The 20,451-nt window shown below is 36.3% G+C and overlaps 1 protein-coding gene across 8 annotated transcripts; it reads right to left on the bottom strand.

Annotated features, from left to right (window-relative positions):
- Window positions 1-45: 45 nt before the first annotated feature.
- Window positions 46-20,348, bottom strand: ABHD18 (abhydrolase domain containing 18). Of its 8 annotated transcripts, XM_027715979.2 has the most exons (16): window positions 20,246-20,322; window positions 18,131-18,336; window positions 17,377-17,524; window positions 16,849-16,957; window positions 16,359-16,382; window positions 14,711-14,795; window positions 14,137-14,237; window positions 12,332-12,410; window positions 12,161-12,245; window positions 11,370-11,397; window positions 9,307-9,445; window positions 7,138-7,227; window positions 6,786-6,887; window positions 5,518-5,896; window positions 3,456-3,618; window positions 46-2,787 (listed from the first exon to the last, which is right to left on the bottom strand). In XM_027715979.2, the coding sequence occupies exons 4-16, from the start codon at window positions 16,938-16,940 to the stop codon at window positions 2,736-2,738; spliced, it is 1,419 nt and encodes a 472-aa protein (XP_027571780.1). In that variant the 5' UTR covers window positions 16,941-16,957; window positions 17,377-17,524; window positions 18,131-18,336; window positions 20,246-20,322; the 3' UTR covers window positions 46-2,735. The 8 variants fall into 8 exon arrangements, with proteins under 8 accessions (XP_027571780.1, XP_027571779.1, XP_039239397.1 ...); XM_027715978.2 differs by lacking the exon at window positions 18,131-18,336 and having other exon boundaries at window positions 20,246-20,348; XM_039383463.1 differs by lacking the exon at window positions 20,246-20,322 and having other exon boundaries at window positions 18,131-20,149.
- Between the last annotated feature and the right edge of the window lie 103 nt (window positions 20,349-20,451).

A 20,451-nucleotide genomic window follows, 5' to 3' on the forward strand; every position in this document is an offset into this window, starting at 1 on the left:
TTTGAACATCTGTTAACAAGAAAGAAAAAAACCCCTTCACATGTAACTGGTTTTTTAGGACTTTTATTGAAAAACTTTAAAACCAAAAAATCACCAAGGCCAGCTTTACAATAAGTTTAAGACATACAGAACGGCTTACCTGCTACATGGATTTAGTGCAGGAATTTGATTCCAGTATTTCCCTCATGCAATTGCTGGATTAAAATCACATTCTCTTTTAACATCAAAATGGATTATTTATACTTTCTTAGGCTTTAACCTTAAAATCTGGTTTAAAAAGTCAATTTCCCAAAGGTTAAAAACACGTACACAGCAAGATTCCCCCCTTCACAGACCACCTAATAGCTCCCTGTGTCTGATAACTGGCAGAAACAGATCACAGAGCTCCTTTTTCCTTTATGCTACTCTAACCTGAGAAATTTCTTAAATAATGCTTACATACTTGGCAACACGACTTTAGCTACAGAGCAAAGTGTGATTTCTCATTCTTGTCAGAAACCAGTCTTTCACTAGTTGTCCCAAAAGACACACTCACAACCAGGAGTGGCACTGGCCTAAATCTTCATCTGTGAATAGAATGACCTTTGGATAAGTTAAACCTTGTTACTAATACCATTGGAACACTAACCTCAGGATGTCAAGTTCCCATCAGTTGTGTAATTCCCAGTATTGTGCGCTTTGAAAATATTTACTTTGGCATGTTATACTTTGTAGCGTAGTTGATTTTTTTTTGTGCTTACTCCTGGCCTTTACAAAATCTGTCTTTTCTCTCTTGCATTTATTCAAGCCCTTTCCCTTGCCACCACATATCTCCCTTTCTCATAGCTGCAACAGAAACAGGACAAAAAGCACACAATTACATTTAAAATGTGAGAGCTACAAAAGTTGCTGAACAGCAGAGTAGTCTTGTAAAGCACTCTTAGTTGATGAATGAGCCTGTAAACTGTAAACCCTGTAAATCTCTTAGTACAGTATTCAAGCTGCCAATTTTAAATTTGTAAACTTACTTATATTTGAATTCAAACCCTCCAATATTTGGTGTTTACAATATTTTGTATTTAACCATGTTAGTCACTTCACACTTGCTCCTAATATATACAAAGCCAACGCTGTCCAAAGAAATTATGAAAAACCCCTTGAGAGAAGCAATTTCACTTCCAAAAGAGCAGAACTTCTTTTGCATTTTCAGTAAATTTGTATCTTAAATAATTTGGGTTATTGTGAATTGTTGCTCTTCAGTTTTACCTAAACATACCTGATTTTCAAGTGAACCATGACTTCTTCACAGTTATTAGTCCTGTCAGAGTAAAATTCAAGAAAATATATAAACCGAGCTTTGTTTGCTCCATACTCTGCCTACTAAAAATCTTCACACTAACCATGGAGATCAAAAGTGCTTGATTGGAAAGGTGCAGAAGTTGAACATCCTAAGAAATGGCTGGGTTTTTCAATTTGTTTCAGTGTAACCCTGGTCATGACTGTACTAAAATTAATACTGAAGTGTTCCAGTTTTCCACCTCTCTGCGAATTGGCTTTAAGAGAATGTTGCAGGAGATTACCACAAAAAAAGACATGGAGAGATACCACATACGGTCACTACATGACAACCTTATATGATAGTGTACTTTGTTGGCATTTTTGATCCCAAAAGAGGCTTTTTTCTTAAGTGTGTTCAAGATCCGAATTTCATTATTTTCCATTGATTTAAAAAAACCCAAGTGATGAAAAATAAGGAGCAAACCTAACTGTTTTAAAAACATTTAGTCTCATGTATTTTTAAAATTATACAATGAAAGTGTATTTTGCATATCAGCACTGAGTGTACTTTAAAAAGGACTTCTGTTGAAATATTCCCAGCAGGTCTTCATAGCACCATATAATCTGCTGTTGATTTAACTGCCTAAAAGCAGCCACTGTAAATGATGAAATCTCTATCTCTTCTACCATTCTTTAAAAAAAAAAAAACAAACTAGAAATTTTTGTTATCCAACTGAATTAATGTAAAGAATTAATAACCAGACAGTTGATTTTCACTTATTCCAGTTTTGTGAACCTGACTGATGAATTGCTACATGATCCTTCTGGAACGGCACGGTTATTTCAGTGGCAGAAAAACTTCAAGGATGTATTGAATGAAAACGTCTCTCTCTCACTTTTCATTGAATTGTCACAGTCTCTTTTTGCAAGATTAGATGCTGCCCCTCCTATTACAGCTCATTTTCAATTCATAATTGAAGAGAAAACCAGTGACAAACACACGAGGCTGAGCACTGGCAAAGCTGTAGTAAAACACAATGGGAGTAGCAAGGGCACAAGGAAGCAAGAGGAAACCAAGGCATATGGAACAAACCAGAAACACACTAAACACAAGAGAGCAGCTTAGCCGTACAGCACATTTTACATTCTTTCAATACTTAGACTGGTCTATTTTCCACTGACACACAATTCAGAATTGATTCAGAATTCAAGGAATACACAACCTGATTAGACACAAAGTACATGAATGCTGACAAATGCTGCCATTGATTTTTCACAGGTAATGCTGAAGCAGCTGTGTCAGAATGGCACTGGGTTGAAATGAAAGTAATGCTGGTACTTCACCATTTCCAGTTATTGTTACCTACAACAGCCAAAGTCAGTGGCTACTCAATGTTGCAAGCAGCTTGTTTTCCAAATACGAGTTCCAGTACACTGAATTACAAATGAGATCAGTTTGAACGCATTATGAAGATTTTTCAAACAGCGTATTTCTGAAGAAACCGGTCAAACGCATCGTAAATTGCTTGTCTGAAACAAGGTAAAAAGAAGATCATTTGTATAATTTGGGAAAGGGAAGATATAAGGGGTGTATTTTTATATATTTACAAATGTATATACAAAGCTATCACACAAGTTCAAAACAGCATTCAATAAAAATGTGATATCAGGTAGTGTTTTCTCCTTCCTTTATTTCTGGGATCTCTCACTTCAATTCAGTAATATATTTATGTTTCAGGAATGAGTGGGACTATTTACCAACTATAATGTGAGTGCAAATGTTAATGAATTAGTTTTCTACTCAAACACATCAGAAAATGGGTCAAAGACATGCATAACTTACAATTTTTGATAACTATCATAAAATAAGGCTGAAGTTTTAAATAGCAATAAACTAGTGGTCAGTACACCTTGACTTGACATAGTGCTATTCTTTTCTGTTGTTGCTTAGACTGCCTAAATGGGATGTACAGTCTAATTCCTTATATTTTAAAATTAACAGCACAAGTATTTAACTTTTTAGAAACAGAACTGCATTTATATAACTGATTTATATAACTGATTTATATAACTGTCTTTAGAAAGTCAATACCTAATATTATAAGGCAAGAATTCACGCAAGTACTACTACTCATTTGCAGCCAAGCTTATATTTTAATAAAATCTAGACTATTTTTACACTTTTCTGTTCACCTTACCTAAAGAGTCCTTGTTTGAAGAGGTAGGCACTGACATGACCTCCATCCAGATACCTAATTTCACACCCCGGCCAGATTTCCTGAAGACTGCGCACCCCAGTACGAGGAATATATGCATCCTCCTTGGCTTGTACAACTATGATTAAACTTGGGTCAACTGGAACTAAAAAACAAATCAAAAAATTGAATTCATCTAAGATAAGAAACAGAAACACGACAACTAAGATTTCTGTTGCAAAAATGCTATTTCTAAAAAAAATTAAATTATTCTAAGCTTTAATAGAATTTATCTGTTGTTTGATGTTACAGTAGTGAGGCTATCAGCAGAAAAACAAACATCCTATCCCTTCCCTCCCCTAAAGCAGAAAACTTCACAAGTCTTTGAGGAATGATAGGAGAATTGTCTTTCCTCTTATCAACAAAACTCTACAACATTCACATCAGTTCTTTGAGATCTCTTTTTTTCAGCAAAAAGAACTATGAAATTCAACAGAGCTTTATGTAAACTTTTTTCCTTAAGGAGAGGAAAAAAGACTTTTAATACAAGGTCAGACAAAGTGCAGCATATGTTCACTTTCTTTTCTGTTTCCTACAAGGTTTAGCTGCAACATAAAAATCCCAACATACTGTTGTATATATTTACCATTCATAACCAGAATTGCACCAATCAGATTATTAACAGGAACAACATCAAAATGATGTTCAGAAAAATGACAGCAAAATGATGTTGAACATAGAACATTCCTCTCTTCAAGAAAAAACTATACGTGGTATGTTAAAGAGTGACCGAACAAGACGTTTGGCAATGGAGTGTCACAAATCACTTAGACCCTTCCTTCTTTCATCATGTATAGAGAACACGCAATGCTAAGACAAATTCTAGTCTTTTGTTCCACTTTCCATGAAATCTGAATGTTAGGCAGATTTTCTGAAGCTCCTCTAGCCACATTTCAAGGATACCTGGCAGGGGATGCAACGTCTCCTAGAGCATGACTGACACCTAAGAGACTACTGACAGGAAGGAGTACATCACTTTGACAAGTGCATTAGGATCACAGATCCTCTTAAGTTTCAAGAAAGGTCAGTGCTTTAGCCAAGTGATACCTGGATAAGTCTAGATAAACAAGAATGTGAGTACTTAGAATAAAGCTTAAAGGGCTTTTTCTGTCTACTGAAATAACTTTGAAAGCTTTAAGGGAAGCACCGCACCAGTATTTGTCATAAAACATCCCTGGCAAGCAGTGATCCAAGTCAAGAAATCTACTCTAGTGTAGATATCTTCGGATTTTATTTTATTTTAATATTTACCAGTGGATTACTAAATACCAAAAGTCAAAGCAGGTACATGCACAGCTGAACCATTTTGTCTGAATTGACAGCCACAAAAGCAATTCCAAGCCTCCACTCCAGGAGAACCCTTTCAGACAGCTCTAGAAAGCAAGCACTTGTTTGCATTGCTGCAAGCAGGCAGAGTAAAGGATTTGTCCAAAATGCCAAGGAAGGCTGGGCTACACCTCCCTCTATATGCTATGCCTGTCCTGGGAAACTATATTCTTCAGGCTGCACTATCACAGAAGGACCTCTGCGTGTTTTTACTGGTCACACTTGTCTAGCAGTGTCATTCAAGCTTGGTTCTCAGCTAGGCTACTTTCTACCTGAAGTCAATATGAGATTTCTGCCTTACGAAACTGACTTGAAAGACCTTATTAGCAGATTAGTTCTAGGTATCACTCACATTGCACAGGTGTTTTGTTCTTTCAGATAATATAAATTTGCACTAACTCATATCTGAGAAGAGCACAGCAAGGCAGAGGAGAAATGAGCAAAGATACTGAAAAGCAAATTTTTAATTCACTGTGTCATTAGTTGGCCATCAAGAAGGAATAGAAAAACAATTACGAAATGGAGTGGTAAACAGACATTACTGAACAATGCTCACAATATTTCCATATTTCAGCTAAGGGGCCAGCAGGTTTACACATGGAGAATTATGAAAATACCTCTCTTCGACTGTATTTTACTCAATTTTCCAAAATGCATATTGAAACAAATAGACACATACCTGAGAAGTTAGCTACATGGGTACATTCATCCATTACTCCTTTCATGAACCTTATGGATTCTCTCTGTAAAGTGTCACTCTTTCTTCTTGTATTTATCCTGCATCCTTGTGGGCCGGTTAAGTTTTTATTGCTACTGCTACTGGTTGAAAATGTTTGATTTATGCACTGCATTTTAGGAGCATCTTGTATTAAGAGTCTTTCTGAAGAGGCACTTAGAGTACTTTTATTTGCAGTAAAGCTGTGAACAGCTTCTTTAGATACAGCAGTGCTCATGGACTCAAGGTTGAACATCCTGGAGGTAACATCCATATCCTCCAGACTGTGCACACTGTCAGGGAAGTTTTTAACAAAATCTTGTCCCATCTTGAAAGAATCTGTCTAAACAAAGACAAAAGGTCATTTACTAAGGGTTACTCCCTTAAACTAGTTGGTTAATCTTATTTTTAAGATGAACTCATTATTAAAAAAAATAAGAAGATACAAAAAGCACTCATTATAGTAGTTGTTATTTCCAGTTTGCAAGTCACTCAGTTAAATCCTGACCACCATAACCTCTTGATAATTTCATTCTACGTTTCTATCATCTTAAAAAAAATGCAGGAATTACTTATATATATGGTAGCTTATGATACAAACACATTTGCTTTTCATTTTGTATTAAACTCTGAAATTGTAATTACCATAATTTAGGCCTACATGACATAATAATAAGAAAATAAATATATGTGACCAGGTCTATTGTTAGGTTTAGGCCTGAAAAATCAACTGTCTCTAAATACTAGGGAGACACAAGAGTTATAAATATCTTGAAATGTTTCTTCTTTTCATTTTGTCTTCTCCATCAGTGTTCTGGAGTGTATTTGACTTAAAAATGGCAAGTGCCCTAGTAACTATCTCCACCCCAGCTCCTCTTCTCCTGTTGTAAGATATTTGAAAAAGAACTGTCACAAAGCAAAGAATCTTAGGGAAAAAAAGTTATTATTAGAACTTCAATTGAACACATTTTATGTCACAGATTACATTAAGTGTGGTCGCAGGAAAAACTGTAGCAAGGGCTACACTTAACACTCACTAAACAACCAAAATATTAGCTTTATTTTTCAGGTTTTCCTTCAAAGATTAAGTTTATCGAAAGCATAAAGAAACAACATGCAGGTATGTTTTAGCTAACAATTGTCCACTTTTAGTGCAAGTAAAAAGAAGTTACATTATTTGTTAGATTTGCACATGTAAATATTAGCAAATAGGGAAAACAAACTATACTTACTCCACAGTATTCAAGCATTTGAATTATTTCTTCTTCATAAACAGTTTGTGTAAAATACTGTTTCTCGAGCTCTCTCCAGTTCACTGCCTTGCTCAACACACCCTGAGATTATAAACAAAAACATCAAGCACACAAGTAAAACCCAGAGATCACTCTAAAATAATGATACACAGAAAAAATTGATCTGTTCCCCTTATTTTCCCAGTGGAATTCTGCCCAAGTTCCCAGACAGCATAAGCACACATTATAACACAGGGCACGGAAACTCACCTCCCCTGCAGCCAACCAAAACTTTTTAACTTACATTTCTGATTATCATGCAATAACATTAACAAAAATATATGTTAATTACCGTAGTAAAGACTGCAGAAGCTGTTGACCAGGAAAGACACGGAATCAATGGCAATGGTTTAGGCCAATTTGTCACTGCCAGTGAAGCCATCTAGAATCAAAGGCACTTATTACACATTTTAATATTGAATTCACAATATGCTAGAAAGAACTCTCTCATTCTCAGTTTCTTTGTTTATATAGTGTCTATCAAATACATGGCGCCAAAGCAGTTAAGGACTGTGGCAGTTGGATATATTTTCACCTATTTAGAAGTTACAATCTATTCTTCAGTGATTTTTCTAATAAGCATTGCTCCGGATAGGATTCATTTCAAGCTGAATGGGGTTTTTTTGTAAGAATTCCCAATGGAATATTAACTAACTACTCCATTAATTATAATTATAACCCCATTAATTATAAGTATAATTACATTAATTATCATAATAATGATAAAAATTAATACAATATATTAGTTGTTTAAAGCTATAAAAACATCTACAAAGCTTTTTATCAAGCTCTTGCAAGTTTATTTCAAGGCGAAATAAAGTCAATCTATGAGAAGGGCTATTTAAAATTCTATACTTTTGAAATTTGCATACTGGAAACAAAATATGAAGGAGAAGTAATTCAGCATGTTAAGTCGTCAAGTGAACTCTTTTTCTGTCCTTTAAGTTTAAATTATTACTTTTACATCAGTTCTCAGAACACATTTTTGTTAATATTCTGTTTATCCCATAAAAAAACAGAGCAAATAAGTTCAGTGTACAGAAGTTCCCTATATGGTATGTCCTTGACAAGTTTTATTTTATTATTGCTCTAAACAGAACCGCTTAATACAAAACACCCCATCTCTGTGTCAGACATTCTAACAAATGGATTTATACAACTGAACTGTAATTCTACTATAATTATTTTTGATTAATAAAAGTTACAAGAACACCACATATCTATATGTTCTAATAGCCAGAAAGTCTGACTTCTTTTCTCTTTGTTCCAGCTTTCCCCAATAGAAGAACTGAATCAATGCTACCTACCTTCCCTTGTAAAACACATTCTATAGAGGATCAACATCAAATATCAGTTATTTCGCTGGTTTAAATTGTACCAAGAAATCCTGTAAGTAAGTCAGGACTAACCAAAAACGTATCTTCCTGGACTAAAAAAATTTCAAAGGAGTTTCCAAATCCACTTTTCTCAGATCTTGCCTCCTTCTATACCCATGCTGGATATAACCATTAGTACAGGATATAGAATTTGGTGGTTACCACAGCATTTGAACTGTCGTGCATGGTTAGTGCTGGTATACCAGTCTGAGAAGGCCAATACAGCTTACAAATAAGCCAAGGAAGGAATAATACAAAAGTTGTTGATTCAGCAGGGTGATATTTACGTAAATCAAAGGTGCTTTGTACATTTACGGACATTTAAGAGTTATAAAGTTGTGCTTTAGGGGAAAATATTTCCCTTTCAGTAAATACTACCATTACCAACATTATTTACTTAGCTCCTAACAACAGAAAAACAAAGGTATGTTGTTTTAATAAGCTTTGCACCTCTGTCTCACAGACCCATCATAATCTGTAGAGACATAAGCAGTAATATTTTAACTGTGTATTAGTCTTTCAAGCATCACTGCTGGTTTAGTCTGAATATGCACAGTGTCATACAGAAAACGTTCTCCACCTCACCACAGAAATCTCTGATCAATACCAATGATCGGGGGAAAAAAGAGATGAGTTGAGAATAGAACTGACACTAAAAGTCACCTCAGTCACAATATGCCTACAAAGAGGGGGCATTTCACACAATGCATTACAACACAAAGATTTAAGCAAGAAGAATGGAGAAAAAGAGGAAGAATTAGCAATCGATCAGTGCAGACTTTCTTTCAGATAACATTTCTGCCCCCCCTTGTGGAAAAAAAACAATTATGTGAGAAGTTTATATTCTTATTAAGCCTGCCAGGAGATGGCTCTATGATTTGTCAGTACTTATTAAGGATTATACTAATTCAGCACCACAGAACATGAGAATTGCCAACAATTTGTTTCTCATGACTCTAAATGTTTATTTTAAAGTACTTCTGAGATCAACACTGTAACACTGTAAAGCAAATTATTTCTGAATGCTACATGATCAAATGAGAAGTTAAAACAAAAATTACTGAACAGGAGATATAAAAGCTTACATGTCCTCCCATGGATATTCCAGTCATCCCTAGCGGTCCATAGCCTTCTCTCTCTAGCCAGTGCAAAAGAGCTGCCGATTCTAGAATTAGAGCTCCTCCCATCACAAACAGGTCCGAGACATTTTTTAAACATGACCGTCTTGTCTCCCCAGAAAAGGAAAATACAGGATTTATTTTCCAAGATTAGACTCTGACAGTTCTCATCATTCTATACATACTTTTATACAAAGCTTAATCACAATCCCAGAGAATTTTGGAGCTGAACTTCTGTTGATTCAACAGGTGAAAAAGTAAGCCCAGATTCTCTGGCACGTGCAATTTTTCATCCAAATGCAGACTAGAAATAGGCAACTGCTAAATTTCTAATGTAATATCACTGACAGCCTGGTCTTCTGGAAACAGACATTATCAACATTAGCTTCTCATTAATAATAATATTCTGTCCTGTGAAGTTCTAACAGATATTTTTGAAATAGAATCAAAGTGATACAGTCCTAGACATATACTCCTAGACTTACACCATCTTTTTTTTTTTTTCCTTATTTACCTTATTTACATCATTGAAAAATTGCACACAACATTGAAGAGCAATCAGTATCTCAGCTTTGGAAGTGCTCATCAGTGTCACTTTAAGACTGAAACTGTAAAGTGGGAATTTTGTCATGGTACTGAGAAATTTAGGTAGTGGACTGCAAAGCATTAAAACACAGGAGACACACAAAAAAAGAAGGAAGCTATTCAGCTGAACCATCAGAGGTATTAAAAATAAAAGACCTCTAATTTGGGGAGGAGGACTGTGTATTTTCAGTATCACAGCCACATTACAAAGGGCTCCAGGCCTCTCCTGCCAGCATGCCACCATCGCATTTGCGACACTCTGAAGCACAAGGACAAAGCTTGTTGTGAAGTCACACAGAAATGAACATAGCTGCTGCAGACCAGCATTTACAGGCTAATGGAATTCTTTCCTACAGCTTTGTTATGAGATTCCTCAGCCCTCTCCAGCTGCTGTATTTATTAAACACTGTTACCAGAGTATTAACTAAAACCACTGCTGCTGTGTAACCCTGTGTTGAAGAGTGACAGGTACCTTTTGGGGTATTAGACTGCGCACCCCTCTTAGAAAGAATCTTTCTCTGCATCATACAACTACTAAGATGACATGCTAGACAACTGAGAACAGAGTTACTAAATTTATTCTTCTGCATTGGATCATCAATAACTGGAAATAAACCTACCAATAGATGTATTCCAGCACACACTCCTGTCACTTTCCTATAATCCTTCATAAATCACCTTCTCTGTGTCTTCTACTCAGGTTAAATGTCAAAGTTAGGATTAAAAAGGATTAAAACACCGACTCATATTTGGACCTTAAGAAATATTGGGAGACTAAAACCACAGCTTTGCCTCAGACACACATTCTTTTGAATTCTGTTAATACTTCTGTGGTTTAGACAATGTGAAAAGCAAAAAAACCAGGACCATCTAATTAGGCTACTAAATTCACATTTAAGAAACTGACTGAGGGAACAAATCCTGAAAAATACTTAATATTGCATGGCTTCCACTGCCTGAAAACCAACCAACACCATTTTTGTTCTTAAAATAATTCTTAAAATTTAAGTAAACTCTTAAAATATCTTGAAAAAGCAAAATATTAGCAATATATACGTATAAAAATAACAGGGAAATACACTATCTGACCAAAAATTATTCATAGTTGACTGAAATATAACTGCAGCATTTGTACATGTGCAGCTGTGAATCAGGAAAATAAAGTGGCACTTGCTTGTATTCACAGAACGTGTCTGCATCTCACTCTATACTGCAAGTTCATCTCGTGCAAACTTTCCTGATGCCTGTGATCTCCTAACACAAAAAAACAAAGTAGTTTAGCAAAGAGTAGACAATTTCACATCAGCAGGTTACAAGTCATCCATTCTTTGGACTTTTTTTTCTTAATAAGCTATCAAAGTTTAGACAACTTTCAGCTCCTTGAGAGAAAATAAAAAGCACTATTTCAAAAAGACAGTATCCAAAAATATAACAGTAATACTTACATTTGATCCTTAGGTTTTCTACAGCCATGTAAAAGACTCCAGTTAAAGAAAGTAAAAAAGACTATATAAAAACTGGTCATTAGAACAAAACAAAAAAAATCAAACAAAATAAATCACATACATAAATAGCATGGATTAACTGAAGTTTGGAATTTACATTCCCAATGTTTAACTGGCACTTAATCAAGTTCAATGTAGTTTGATGATGCAGTTTGCAACATTTTACCATTGTCAGGTATATGGGTAAGAAAAAAGTGTGACCAGAAATTTAATAAAACAGAGTAACACTGTTATAGAAGATGATAGGACAAAACTTAACTGTTTTTCAAAAAAACCTCAAATCTTAAGTGCCAGTAGTAAGTTTCTCAAAAGTACCTGAGGTACGGAAGAATTGCATTTGAGAATGGAAGGCAGCAGAGGCAACTTTCTTTTCTGTCATTAATAGATCCATACTACATCTAAAGTATGGTATGGAATGAATGCATAATTCTCAGTCAGTCACTGCTAAAAGATTCACATTATTCAGATCACAACTTTAACGAATACAGGAAGAAGCTGCAGAAGACATTTTTTAAAAAATCCAAAAAGGCACACTTGGTGAAAAGGTAGCTCATTATGTTAACTGTGTTCCACATTGTGTTTCATGCAGTGGCCATACTTTCTTTGCTTCTGTGCACTGAAAAGTCCACTGGAAATAGGGTCAAAAAGTACATATTTTGCCAGCAGGATAAGTCTTTTACCTTCTGGACAGAACATTAATAATAACTATTGTGTTTTCCACAAAAGGATATAATAAGGGTTTTCTAGCAACAGGGAAGCCATACAGGCTTCTTTAATCATTGGCCTTGCCATTAGTGTCCGTCTCCTCCAGAAGTGCTAAAGATGTACAAATAATACATATAAGACAAAATGTGATTATTTAATTTCTCAGTAATAATCAGTTTTATATTTTACAAACTCACATGATCTCCAGTGCCCGCTAAATGAATGCACACAGGTCTGTGCTTGCTGTTCCATCTTCTGGGTATGATGAACTGAAATCTGTGAGAAACACCTATTTTAGCAGAGTAAGTACATCTATTTACAAGCTGCACCAAGAGAAATTAATCTAAAAAAAATCCCAAAAGATATAATAAAGTACTTGTAATTCATGCAGGCAAACTGCCAGCAATTCAGCAACATCATTTTTCATCAACACATTCAGCAAACAAAGGAATCTGAAAGTAGGACAGAAGGAAGGCCAAACAAGAAAAGGAGCCAAGATGAAAGATCATGTTCCTAAAAAAGACTACTACCTCATCATCACAATTTAAATTTTGCAGAGTGGAGAAATGGAACTTCAGATAAAGAGCAGCCTAAATAAGCATGTCCAGCTCTCCTAGGCAGCATTGCTATTTTTCTCCTGAAGGCACAAAAGCTGAAATTGAAGATTAAGACGAGCAATACATTAAAAAAAAAAAAAAAATCAAAAACCCAACATACAAACCATAAAGCTATTCTATACCCCCAACATCATCACCCAACGTCTTCGGCTGCTACTTAAGTTATTTACAGTCTAACTATTGGAAAAAAAATCATTTCTGAGGCACCAGTATTTTCCCCACAAGATGGAGCACTGTTACCTACAACAGTGTTACACTTAGGAAAGAACATTCATACAATCCACAACCATCTGAAGGGAAATTTATACAGCATTTCAAAACTGACACAACAGTGACCAAAGTAACAGTTGGCATAACTTGGCTACAAGTTATGAGAGAACATAGATAAGGAAACAACTAGCATATTGTATTTTCCAGTATGGTAGTAATTAGTTCAATAATGTTAAGAGACAGTTTCTTTCTCTGACCAATGGAGAGGTGGAATAGAACTGGTATCTTGACTATAAAACTTTCTAACATTCCTTAGTGTCACATGCTTAAGCGCACAAAAACACCAGCCAGTATTACTGACAAAATGTACAATGCCAGTATCAACTTCAGCTGACAAACTTGTACATTTAATTTTTAAGTTAGCAAACAAACAAAGCTTGGGAAAAAAAAATCCGTCATGACAGTTTAGCTAAAAATTTAATGCAAACAGAAATTATGCTCCCTTTCCAAACCCAGTCCTCAACTGCAAAGCAGTGCTAGTGTGGAACCATCACTGCTAGGGATCACCTAGCTTTCTGTGAGAATGCTTTTTTTTTGGCCTGCCAAGTAAGAAAGGCATCAGATTCTCTTGCTACAATTAAATGAACTTGCTACTTCAGCACATATACAATATTTTTGTATTCAATGTAAATGGAAAGCTGGAATGGTTCCTTCAAATACAATATAACATGCTTTCATAAAAACAGCCTCTTCTGCTACGTACAAAACAGCTATTGTCCCTCATTTCCAGCATCTCACTCATTTGGGAAAAAAAACCAAACAATTTAAAAAACCCCAGGGTATTACACAGCTTTGTGCAATATAAGTTCTACACTCAAAAAAAAACCACCCAAAAGAGTTATATTTTGCTAATGGATTTTTTTTTCAAAATACAGATTAAGCTATCACATGAATAAGATCTATTGTCATTTTTGAAATCAAAATCTATTTTAACACATTAGTACAAAAAACCCCCTTTTTGAAATATTTTACAGATAATTTGCATTGCAATAAATTAGCTTATAATTTAAATTAGTCTATAAATCAATTAGTCTGTAAATAAAACTACTTATAGACCATTCTCACTTCTCTGCAGCACTAATTTCAGATAGGAAATACCTCATCGTTTCTCTTACCTTGCTACAAGAGATTCGACTGGCAGTATACCTGGGACACAATGTGCCAAGGGGGAAATGAAGTGCCCCTCAAGGATTTTACAGTCGGATTGCCCCTCAACCTACAGACAGAATGGGATGATAGCAAAATATATCATACCAGTGTTTAACTTGCTCTGAAATCAAATCTCTTAAAGTAGAAGAATTAACTTATGTAAATAAACCTAAAGCAGAGGTCTAGTCCTCAAATACAGGGATACATGTTATCAGTACAGCCAAAACATTTCTTTCCAAATTTGCTTTTTTTAAATGACCCTTTAAGGGAATCAAGTAAAAGTGTAATGGTGTCCCATTTTAAACATATACTAAGTTTTGAACATTTTTTGAATTTTAATATTTGACACTCCACTCCCCAACTATTGTACTAAAAAATAAAAAATAAAACAGTATCTGTACAGACACGGTCTCTCAATTTCCTTCCATTCTCTGCTAGTAGCCTATAAAAGTAGCCTGTTAAGTATCAAGTTATTTCACCTTTATATACCAGCAGGAAAACAAATTTAGTTACATTTTATCATATCTTGCTTTTAAGTACCTTGTCAATAAACACTGGATAATCTTTTGAAACCAGAGTCTGGCATGTTTCCCTGTTTCCAATAATCTTTCTGAATTCAAATATTCTGTTGAAAGGAAACAAGTAGAGAAAATTCAGCTTTTAATCTAAAAAAAAGAGAAGACGTATTTATATAAAATGTCAGGAGCTAAAGTAAGCCACAAAGAAAGTAAGTTATGAAGCCAGCTTTCCATATTAATCAGGTTCCCATAGGGTAGGTATGTAAGGATGCTTTTAAATTAAAGCAAATAGGCTCAGGTACCTTGGCAGGGAACAGAAGGTTAAGGGGCAAATCTGGTTGCTTTCTTCTGCTATTTAAATGGGCTGCAGAGCCCCACAGAACAAAATGAAACAAATCTCTTCTCAGAGGTGTACAGTGAGAGGACAAGAAGCAGTGGCTGAGTGTTGCAATGTAACAAATTCCTACTGGAGCACAGTGAAAGAATTTTTTCACAGTTGAGCATATGAGAAGATAGCCCAGGGAAACTATAAATAATCTTCATCCTCAAGGGACTTTTAAAACTAAAACGAATGAGGTGACAATTGACTTGAAGAAACAAAATTCAGCTTGTCTTAAACAGAGATTTTGACTAGATGTCCACAAACTGGCCGTCTCGACCCTAAATACTCTAACGCCAAGAATAACTTGCTCATTCTTATGGTTGTAAATACACGTTACCTGATCAACGGGAACAGTTTTGGGTGAAAAGTACAGACTAACAGTGTAAGAGGAACGACCTGTTCACCTTGCCAACACCAGAAAAAACCCAAAAGGATGGAAAGAAAATCCAATTTACCATCACATCAAAACCTGCTTTACTATATAACCTTTGCTTTTCTTATACAGAATAGCAAGTGCATTAAATATTTCTGAGAAAATAAGGGTAAAGGTATGAGACATTGAGTGTGGAGGGCAAGCTAAATGAAGAGATGTTTTGTTTGACACTAAATCCTCTAAAAATACTGCATTTATGGGGTTTTTTCTGTAGTTAGGAGGCTATTGAAGGCTCAGTCTTGCATGTGTTGAGAAATTTCAACTCTTTTAAATGAGAACAAAGCATGAGGATTTTAACATTCATCACATCAAGGGTGTGCACATAAATCTTCAGATTACACCTAGGGTTTGATAACATTAAAATGTCCCATTTTGATTACACACACAGAATAGAATACAGAAATGCTGCAATCAAAATAAAACCCACATTTCTTGGTTATTCCAACACAAGTAATCTAAACCTTTTAAAAAGCCAACATTCTCATTTTGTAGGAAAGCCTGCCACTTCAGAGAAAAATCAACTGGAGACAGATACACAAAGCAAACTAAGTGCCATTTCTAGATCAGATCTTTCACTTGAACTTAAAAGCAAAAACCAACTCCCCCGTAACTCCACTGCTATCCACAGTGCACAAAATCTTATTTCAAGTTTTCTTTATTGATTTTCAAATACATAAAAAATAGCTTATTAAATGCAGATTTATCACTTCCTATTTAAATACTGTACAATGCAGAATATATATATTCCGTCACTTCATTTTTACACTTAAGACTATAAGTCCTTAACTTCCAGGTGTTACTCTTAATAATAATTAATAGAAATAATGAAATACTTAAAAATTGAGGAGTACTTACATTTTTTTCTTACTTTCAAGACATCTAAAAAGAAAGAGTTTACTACTTTGGGTTATGAGAGAAACTTCTGATTAAATCTAACACTTTTAAAATTCACTAGGAAGTTACAAAAAGATAGCAAGATCCTCTTTAATGGTAAACAGAACAATTCCTTTGCAGATATTCAGCAAGTTTTGTTTTTACAAAACACTTCCAGAGATGCTGTTTGAAGTATGTCATCATATATACATAAGTGAAAAATTTAATTGGACACCCATTCTCTCAAGAAGAGCCTCTTTAAACAGAAACATTTAACAAATCCCTTTAAGACATCTTTTAAATCCAGTTACTCCCTCGGTATGGAAACACATGATTTCCTAAACAAAACAAACTTGGGAACATTTTTGGTATTTTAAATACAGGATAGGAAGAACTGTTTATACTTCAAGGTTTGGGGTTTTTTTCTTTTAATATAAAGTAGTGTTTATGTTGTTGTTTTTTAACAAGTCACCTTTTCAGATCCTCTGGCTTTCCCCATCCTCTGATGAAAAGTTTAGTGAGGAGGAGCTTTCTGTATAAGACATCTAATTTACTTACACCCATTAGCAGCAAACTGACATCTAGAAAAAAGCACAGGTAAAACCAAGATAGTTAAAATGGGTTTTTAACATGAGTGGCAAGTTCATTCACTATAACACAAAGTAGTTTCTTATTTTGGTTTCTGCACTTTTAATTTTTCATTTATAAGAAAGAAAGAAAATGTAGTTCCAGTCACTGTTACAGAGAAAGGTTACTTTTGTAACCTTGTCTTCACTGGTGTCTTAAACACATATCCTAATCCTTATTTTATCCATTCATTTCCAATTTTCTCCACTTCTTATGGTTTTCAAAGTGATGCTCCTGCCACTCCCTTCAGGAAAGAAATCACACCATCCAAAACCTTGCCAGTAACATTTCTCTTTCAGCAAATACTCTAGATCAAATACAGCTAAGTCCAATGAGATTTTGGGCAAGCTATTATTTTCAAATCAGTACTTACTGAAGTGAACAGGGAGCCACTACTGAGCTCTTCCAATGGGGAAGGATAAAAAGACCACCACAACAAAAAAGGAGAACTCAAAATTGGTTTCTTGGTCAGCAGGATACAGATTATTCAATTAAAAAAAAGGTCCAGGATCTGTGTACACCTAAGAAAACAACAGAATTAATAATCAAAGACTTTGTTAATAAGTTAATTTCAGTAATTTTCTAGTATTTCCAGATCCCTCCATACTAAATGGACTAAATAACCTCATCACATTTCAAAATAGTGTAATTTAATTTGTGTGGTTTCTTTTTTTTTATTATTTCATTTTAATCCAAATGCATTTATTCTGCCACACTCTAATACGGTCATTCTTAAAGTAAACTTGTTCGAGTATAACAAGTTAAAATTGTGGTCAGATTAATAAAAACATTCACCTGCAGTTCTAAAGAATGAATATTCAAGAATCAATAGATAGAAAAAAAATAGAACTCTAACACCTAGAACAAGTTACTATCAAAGCAGAAATTATAGACTATTTAAGGTACTTGAATACTAGGAAAAGTATCTTAGAAAGCCACAATGGCTCTAGGATGGTTCAGTCATTACAGGGCAAAAATAAATACACGAAATGATCAGAAAGTCAAAGTGGGGACCTTCTATTTTAAAAATGTAGAAATTGTTAGTTCCTACTCCACTAGACCCCAAAAGCTGACTGTGTAACTTCATTATTCTGATCCACGTCTGCTTGGTCTAATAGAATCACAACCTCAATATAATCGTTTTCCTTGCCCGCTCTGGAGATATCCATTGATTTCACATGCTGTTGGGGTGTCAGATGGGAAATATTTGCTCACTGCTGCAAGGTCTCTCCTCTGTTTTTTGGAGCAGGGGGATAGCTTGGTATTTTCAGGGTGCTGGAAGAGAATTGGGTGGTAGAGACAGGAGCAGCAACAGAGTGGACCCTCTGGGAGGCTGGGAAGACAGTTCAGAGTGAGAACACACAAGAGTAAATCTATGTTGCCAAAAATACACTAAAACTGCCTTTGCAGTTCTATTGGTACACTGCTTGCTAGCAATTGTGAAAAGGAAACTCAATGTTTCGATGCTTAACAAAGCAGCCTTGTATGTTTTGTTTGGTTGATTGTTGTTTTGTTTGGTTTTTTTTAAATCCTCTCCAAAACAAAAGCCAACCAAGAGAGAAGACATGAAGATGTGGATTTTGCTTTGAGTTCAAAGTCTGGTCTGATGAGCTGTCTGCTGCACCAAAGGAATGCCAGAACAACTTTCTAGACAAGTGCATTATATTTAAATGCAACACTGATTGAGGCAAAAGGATTGCCTCATCCTCTGTTTCATTGATTGTATGAAGACTCTGAAGTAACTCAGAACATTTCAATTAATCAGAATCAAAATTAAACCACTACTGGAAAGAGTACAGGAAACACTAAAAGAAAAAAAAAATATTTCTAGTAGATGAAGTATGTTGTATAGAATTTCTCAGAAATATTATTGAGACAGAATAGGGGCCATCCCCCCAAATTTTTAATCTCCGTAACAAAAGGGTAGGACATGCTTCTGTCACTGCCCATCCACATCTACATGGAAAGGCAATTACAAACACTTTTACTGTCAGAAAAGGCAAATCCAACTGTTGGAGGCTGAAGGATCATAACTTCACATTAACGAGTGTATTAGAGTAGTGAGAGTTTGATGAAAGAATCAGCAGAGCTTGTTTCAGAATGCGACTGGATTTCCACCACTTGATAGCACACCTGTCGCCGCCCGATCCCTTTGTAAGACAAGTCAGCTGGAAGCAGTGACCTGATAAAGATGCTGCAGAGTTCTGTAGCCCAAGAGACACTATCTGTGTTATGAATCTCAAATGAATGTACTGTTACCATGGTAAGCTTTACATAATTTTGAGTTGTGAATGGAAATTGCAGTAGATAAAAAACCACAGTAAGAAGTGATCCCTTCGTTTTAAAATTGTGTTTTTCAGAGAAGACGACAAGGAAAACTAGAAATAAATTATAACCAGGCTCTTGCTCTAGGAAGAGTTTTTGCTTCCAGAACCCTCATGCTGCACACTAACTATAAATTTTTGGCATGAACATTTATTTCATAGAAACAGACATAAAAATTCATTCAAAATCCAACACATAAAACATCAGCCATCTCTTTCTATCCAGTGCAAGCAACTTCAGCTACAAGAACATCCCTGGAAAGTACATTAAGGACAGCCCAGAGTGCTGCTTCTATACTATAAATGGACGTGAAACAGCTCCCAACAAGAAGTCAACCGGAAAAGGCCACGAAAGTCTGTTTTAGAAGGCTGAATCCTTAACTTCCCTACCCTACGACTTTATTTAAAAATATCTCATCCAATTAACGCCAGGTCCTTTTCTCGAAGAAATGATTGTTTAAAATCAAAGAAATCACAGAGAAGTCACGGCGACAATTCAGACACAAACCCCACAATGATTCCACACGACAGGATGGACACAGAGGAGCCTGAGGATTAACAAGGAGGCCAAAACCAGAGGCGCGAGCAGCTCCCTGCACCCACAGGGCTCAGCAGACGCTGACTGGGGGTGCAGGTGGGGCTCCCAAACCCAAATTCCCCCAGGCCCGCCCTAGAGGGACCCAGCACTACCCCAGCCCCCCGACAAGGGGCGGCGGAAGGCGGGGCACGGAAACCCGCGGCCCCTCCGCCCCCTCAGCCCCCCGGACACCGAGCCCGCCCCCGGGGCCGGGCAGTGCCGTGAGGGGGAGCCCCGGCGATTCCTGCTCTGAGTGGGGGCGCTCGGAGACCGCGACCGCTGCTCACTGGGCGGGCGGAATTGGCGACCCGCGCGTCCCGAGAAGGTCACTCGCTGCTCACCCGAGGCGCTGCCGGTGCTGAGGCACCACATGGGCAGACGGGAACGGAAACGGGAATGGGGGGACGGAGGAGGGACCGGGGGAGGGGGTGGGGGAGGGCGAAGGGCGGGACGGAACGCGCCTCGCGCGTGCAGGCGATCGGGCGCGCACGCGCAAGCGCTCGAGCAAGGGGCGCCCGCGGGAGGCTGCCGGCCCCGCCCCTCTGCA

The sequence above is a fragment of the Pipra filicauda genome, unplaced genomic scaffold, assembly GCF_003945595.2.
Source record: "Pipra filicauda isolate LSUMZ 115617 unplaced genomic scaffold, ASM394559v2 scaffold30_size5312502_pilon, whole genome shotgun sequence".
Lineage (NCBI taxonomy): Eukaryota > Metazoa > Chordata > Aves > Passeriformes > Pipridae > Pipra > Pipra filicauda.

What these genes read in the sequence shown, in the direction of transcription:
- ABHD18 (XM_027715978.2), bottom strand. Translation starts at nt 16,940, where the DNA reads ATGGGTGTAAGTAAATTAGATGTCTTATACAGAAAGCTCCTCCTCACT. An exon ending in GTCGAATCTCTTGTAGCAAG is followed by an intron (nt 12,411 to 14,136) that starts GTAAGAGAAACG and finishes TGTTTCTCACAG; the next exon opens with ATTTCAGTTCATCATACCCA. An exon ending in GAATATCCATGGGAGGACAT is followed by an intron (nt 7,228 to 9,306) that starts GTAAGCTTTTAT and finishes CTTTGATTCTAG; the next exon opens with ATGGCTTCACTGGCAGTGAC.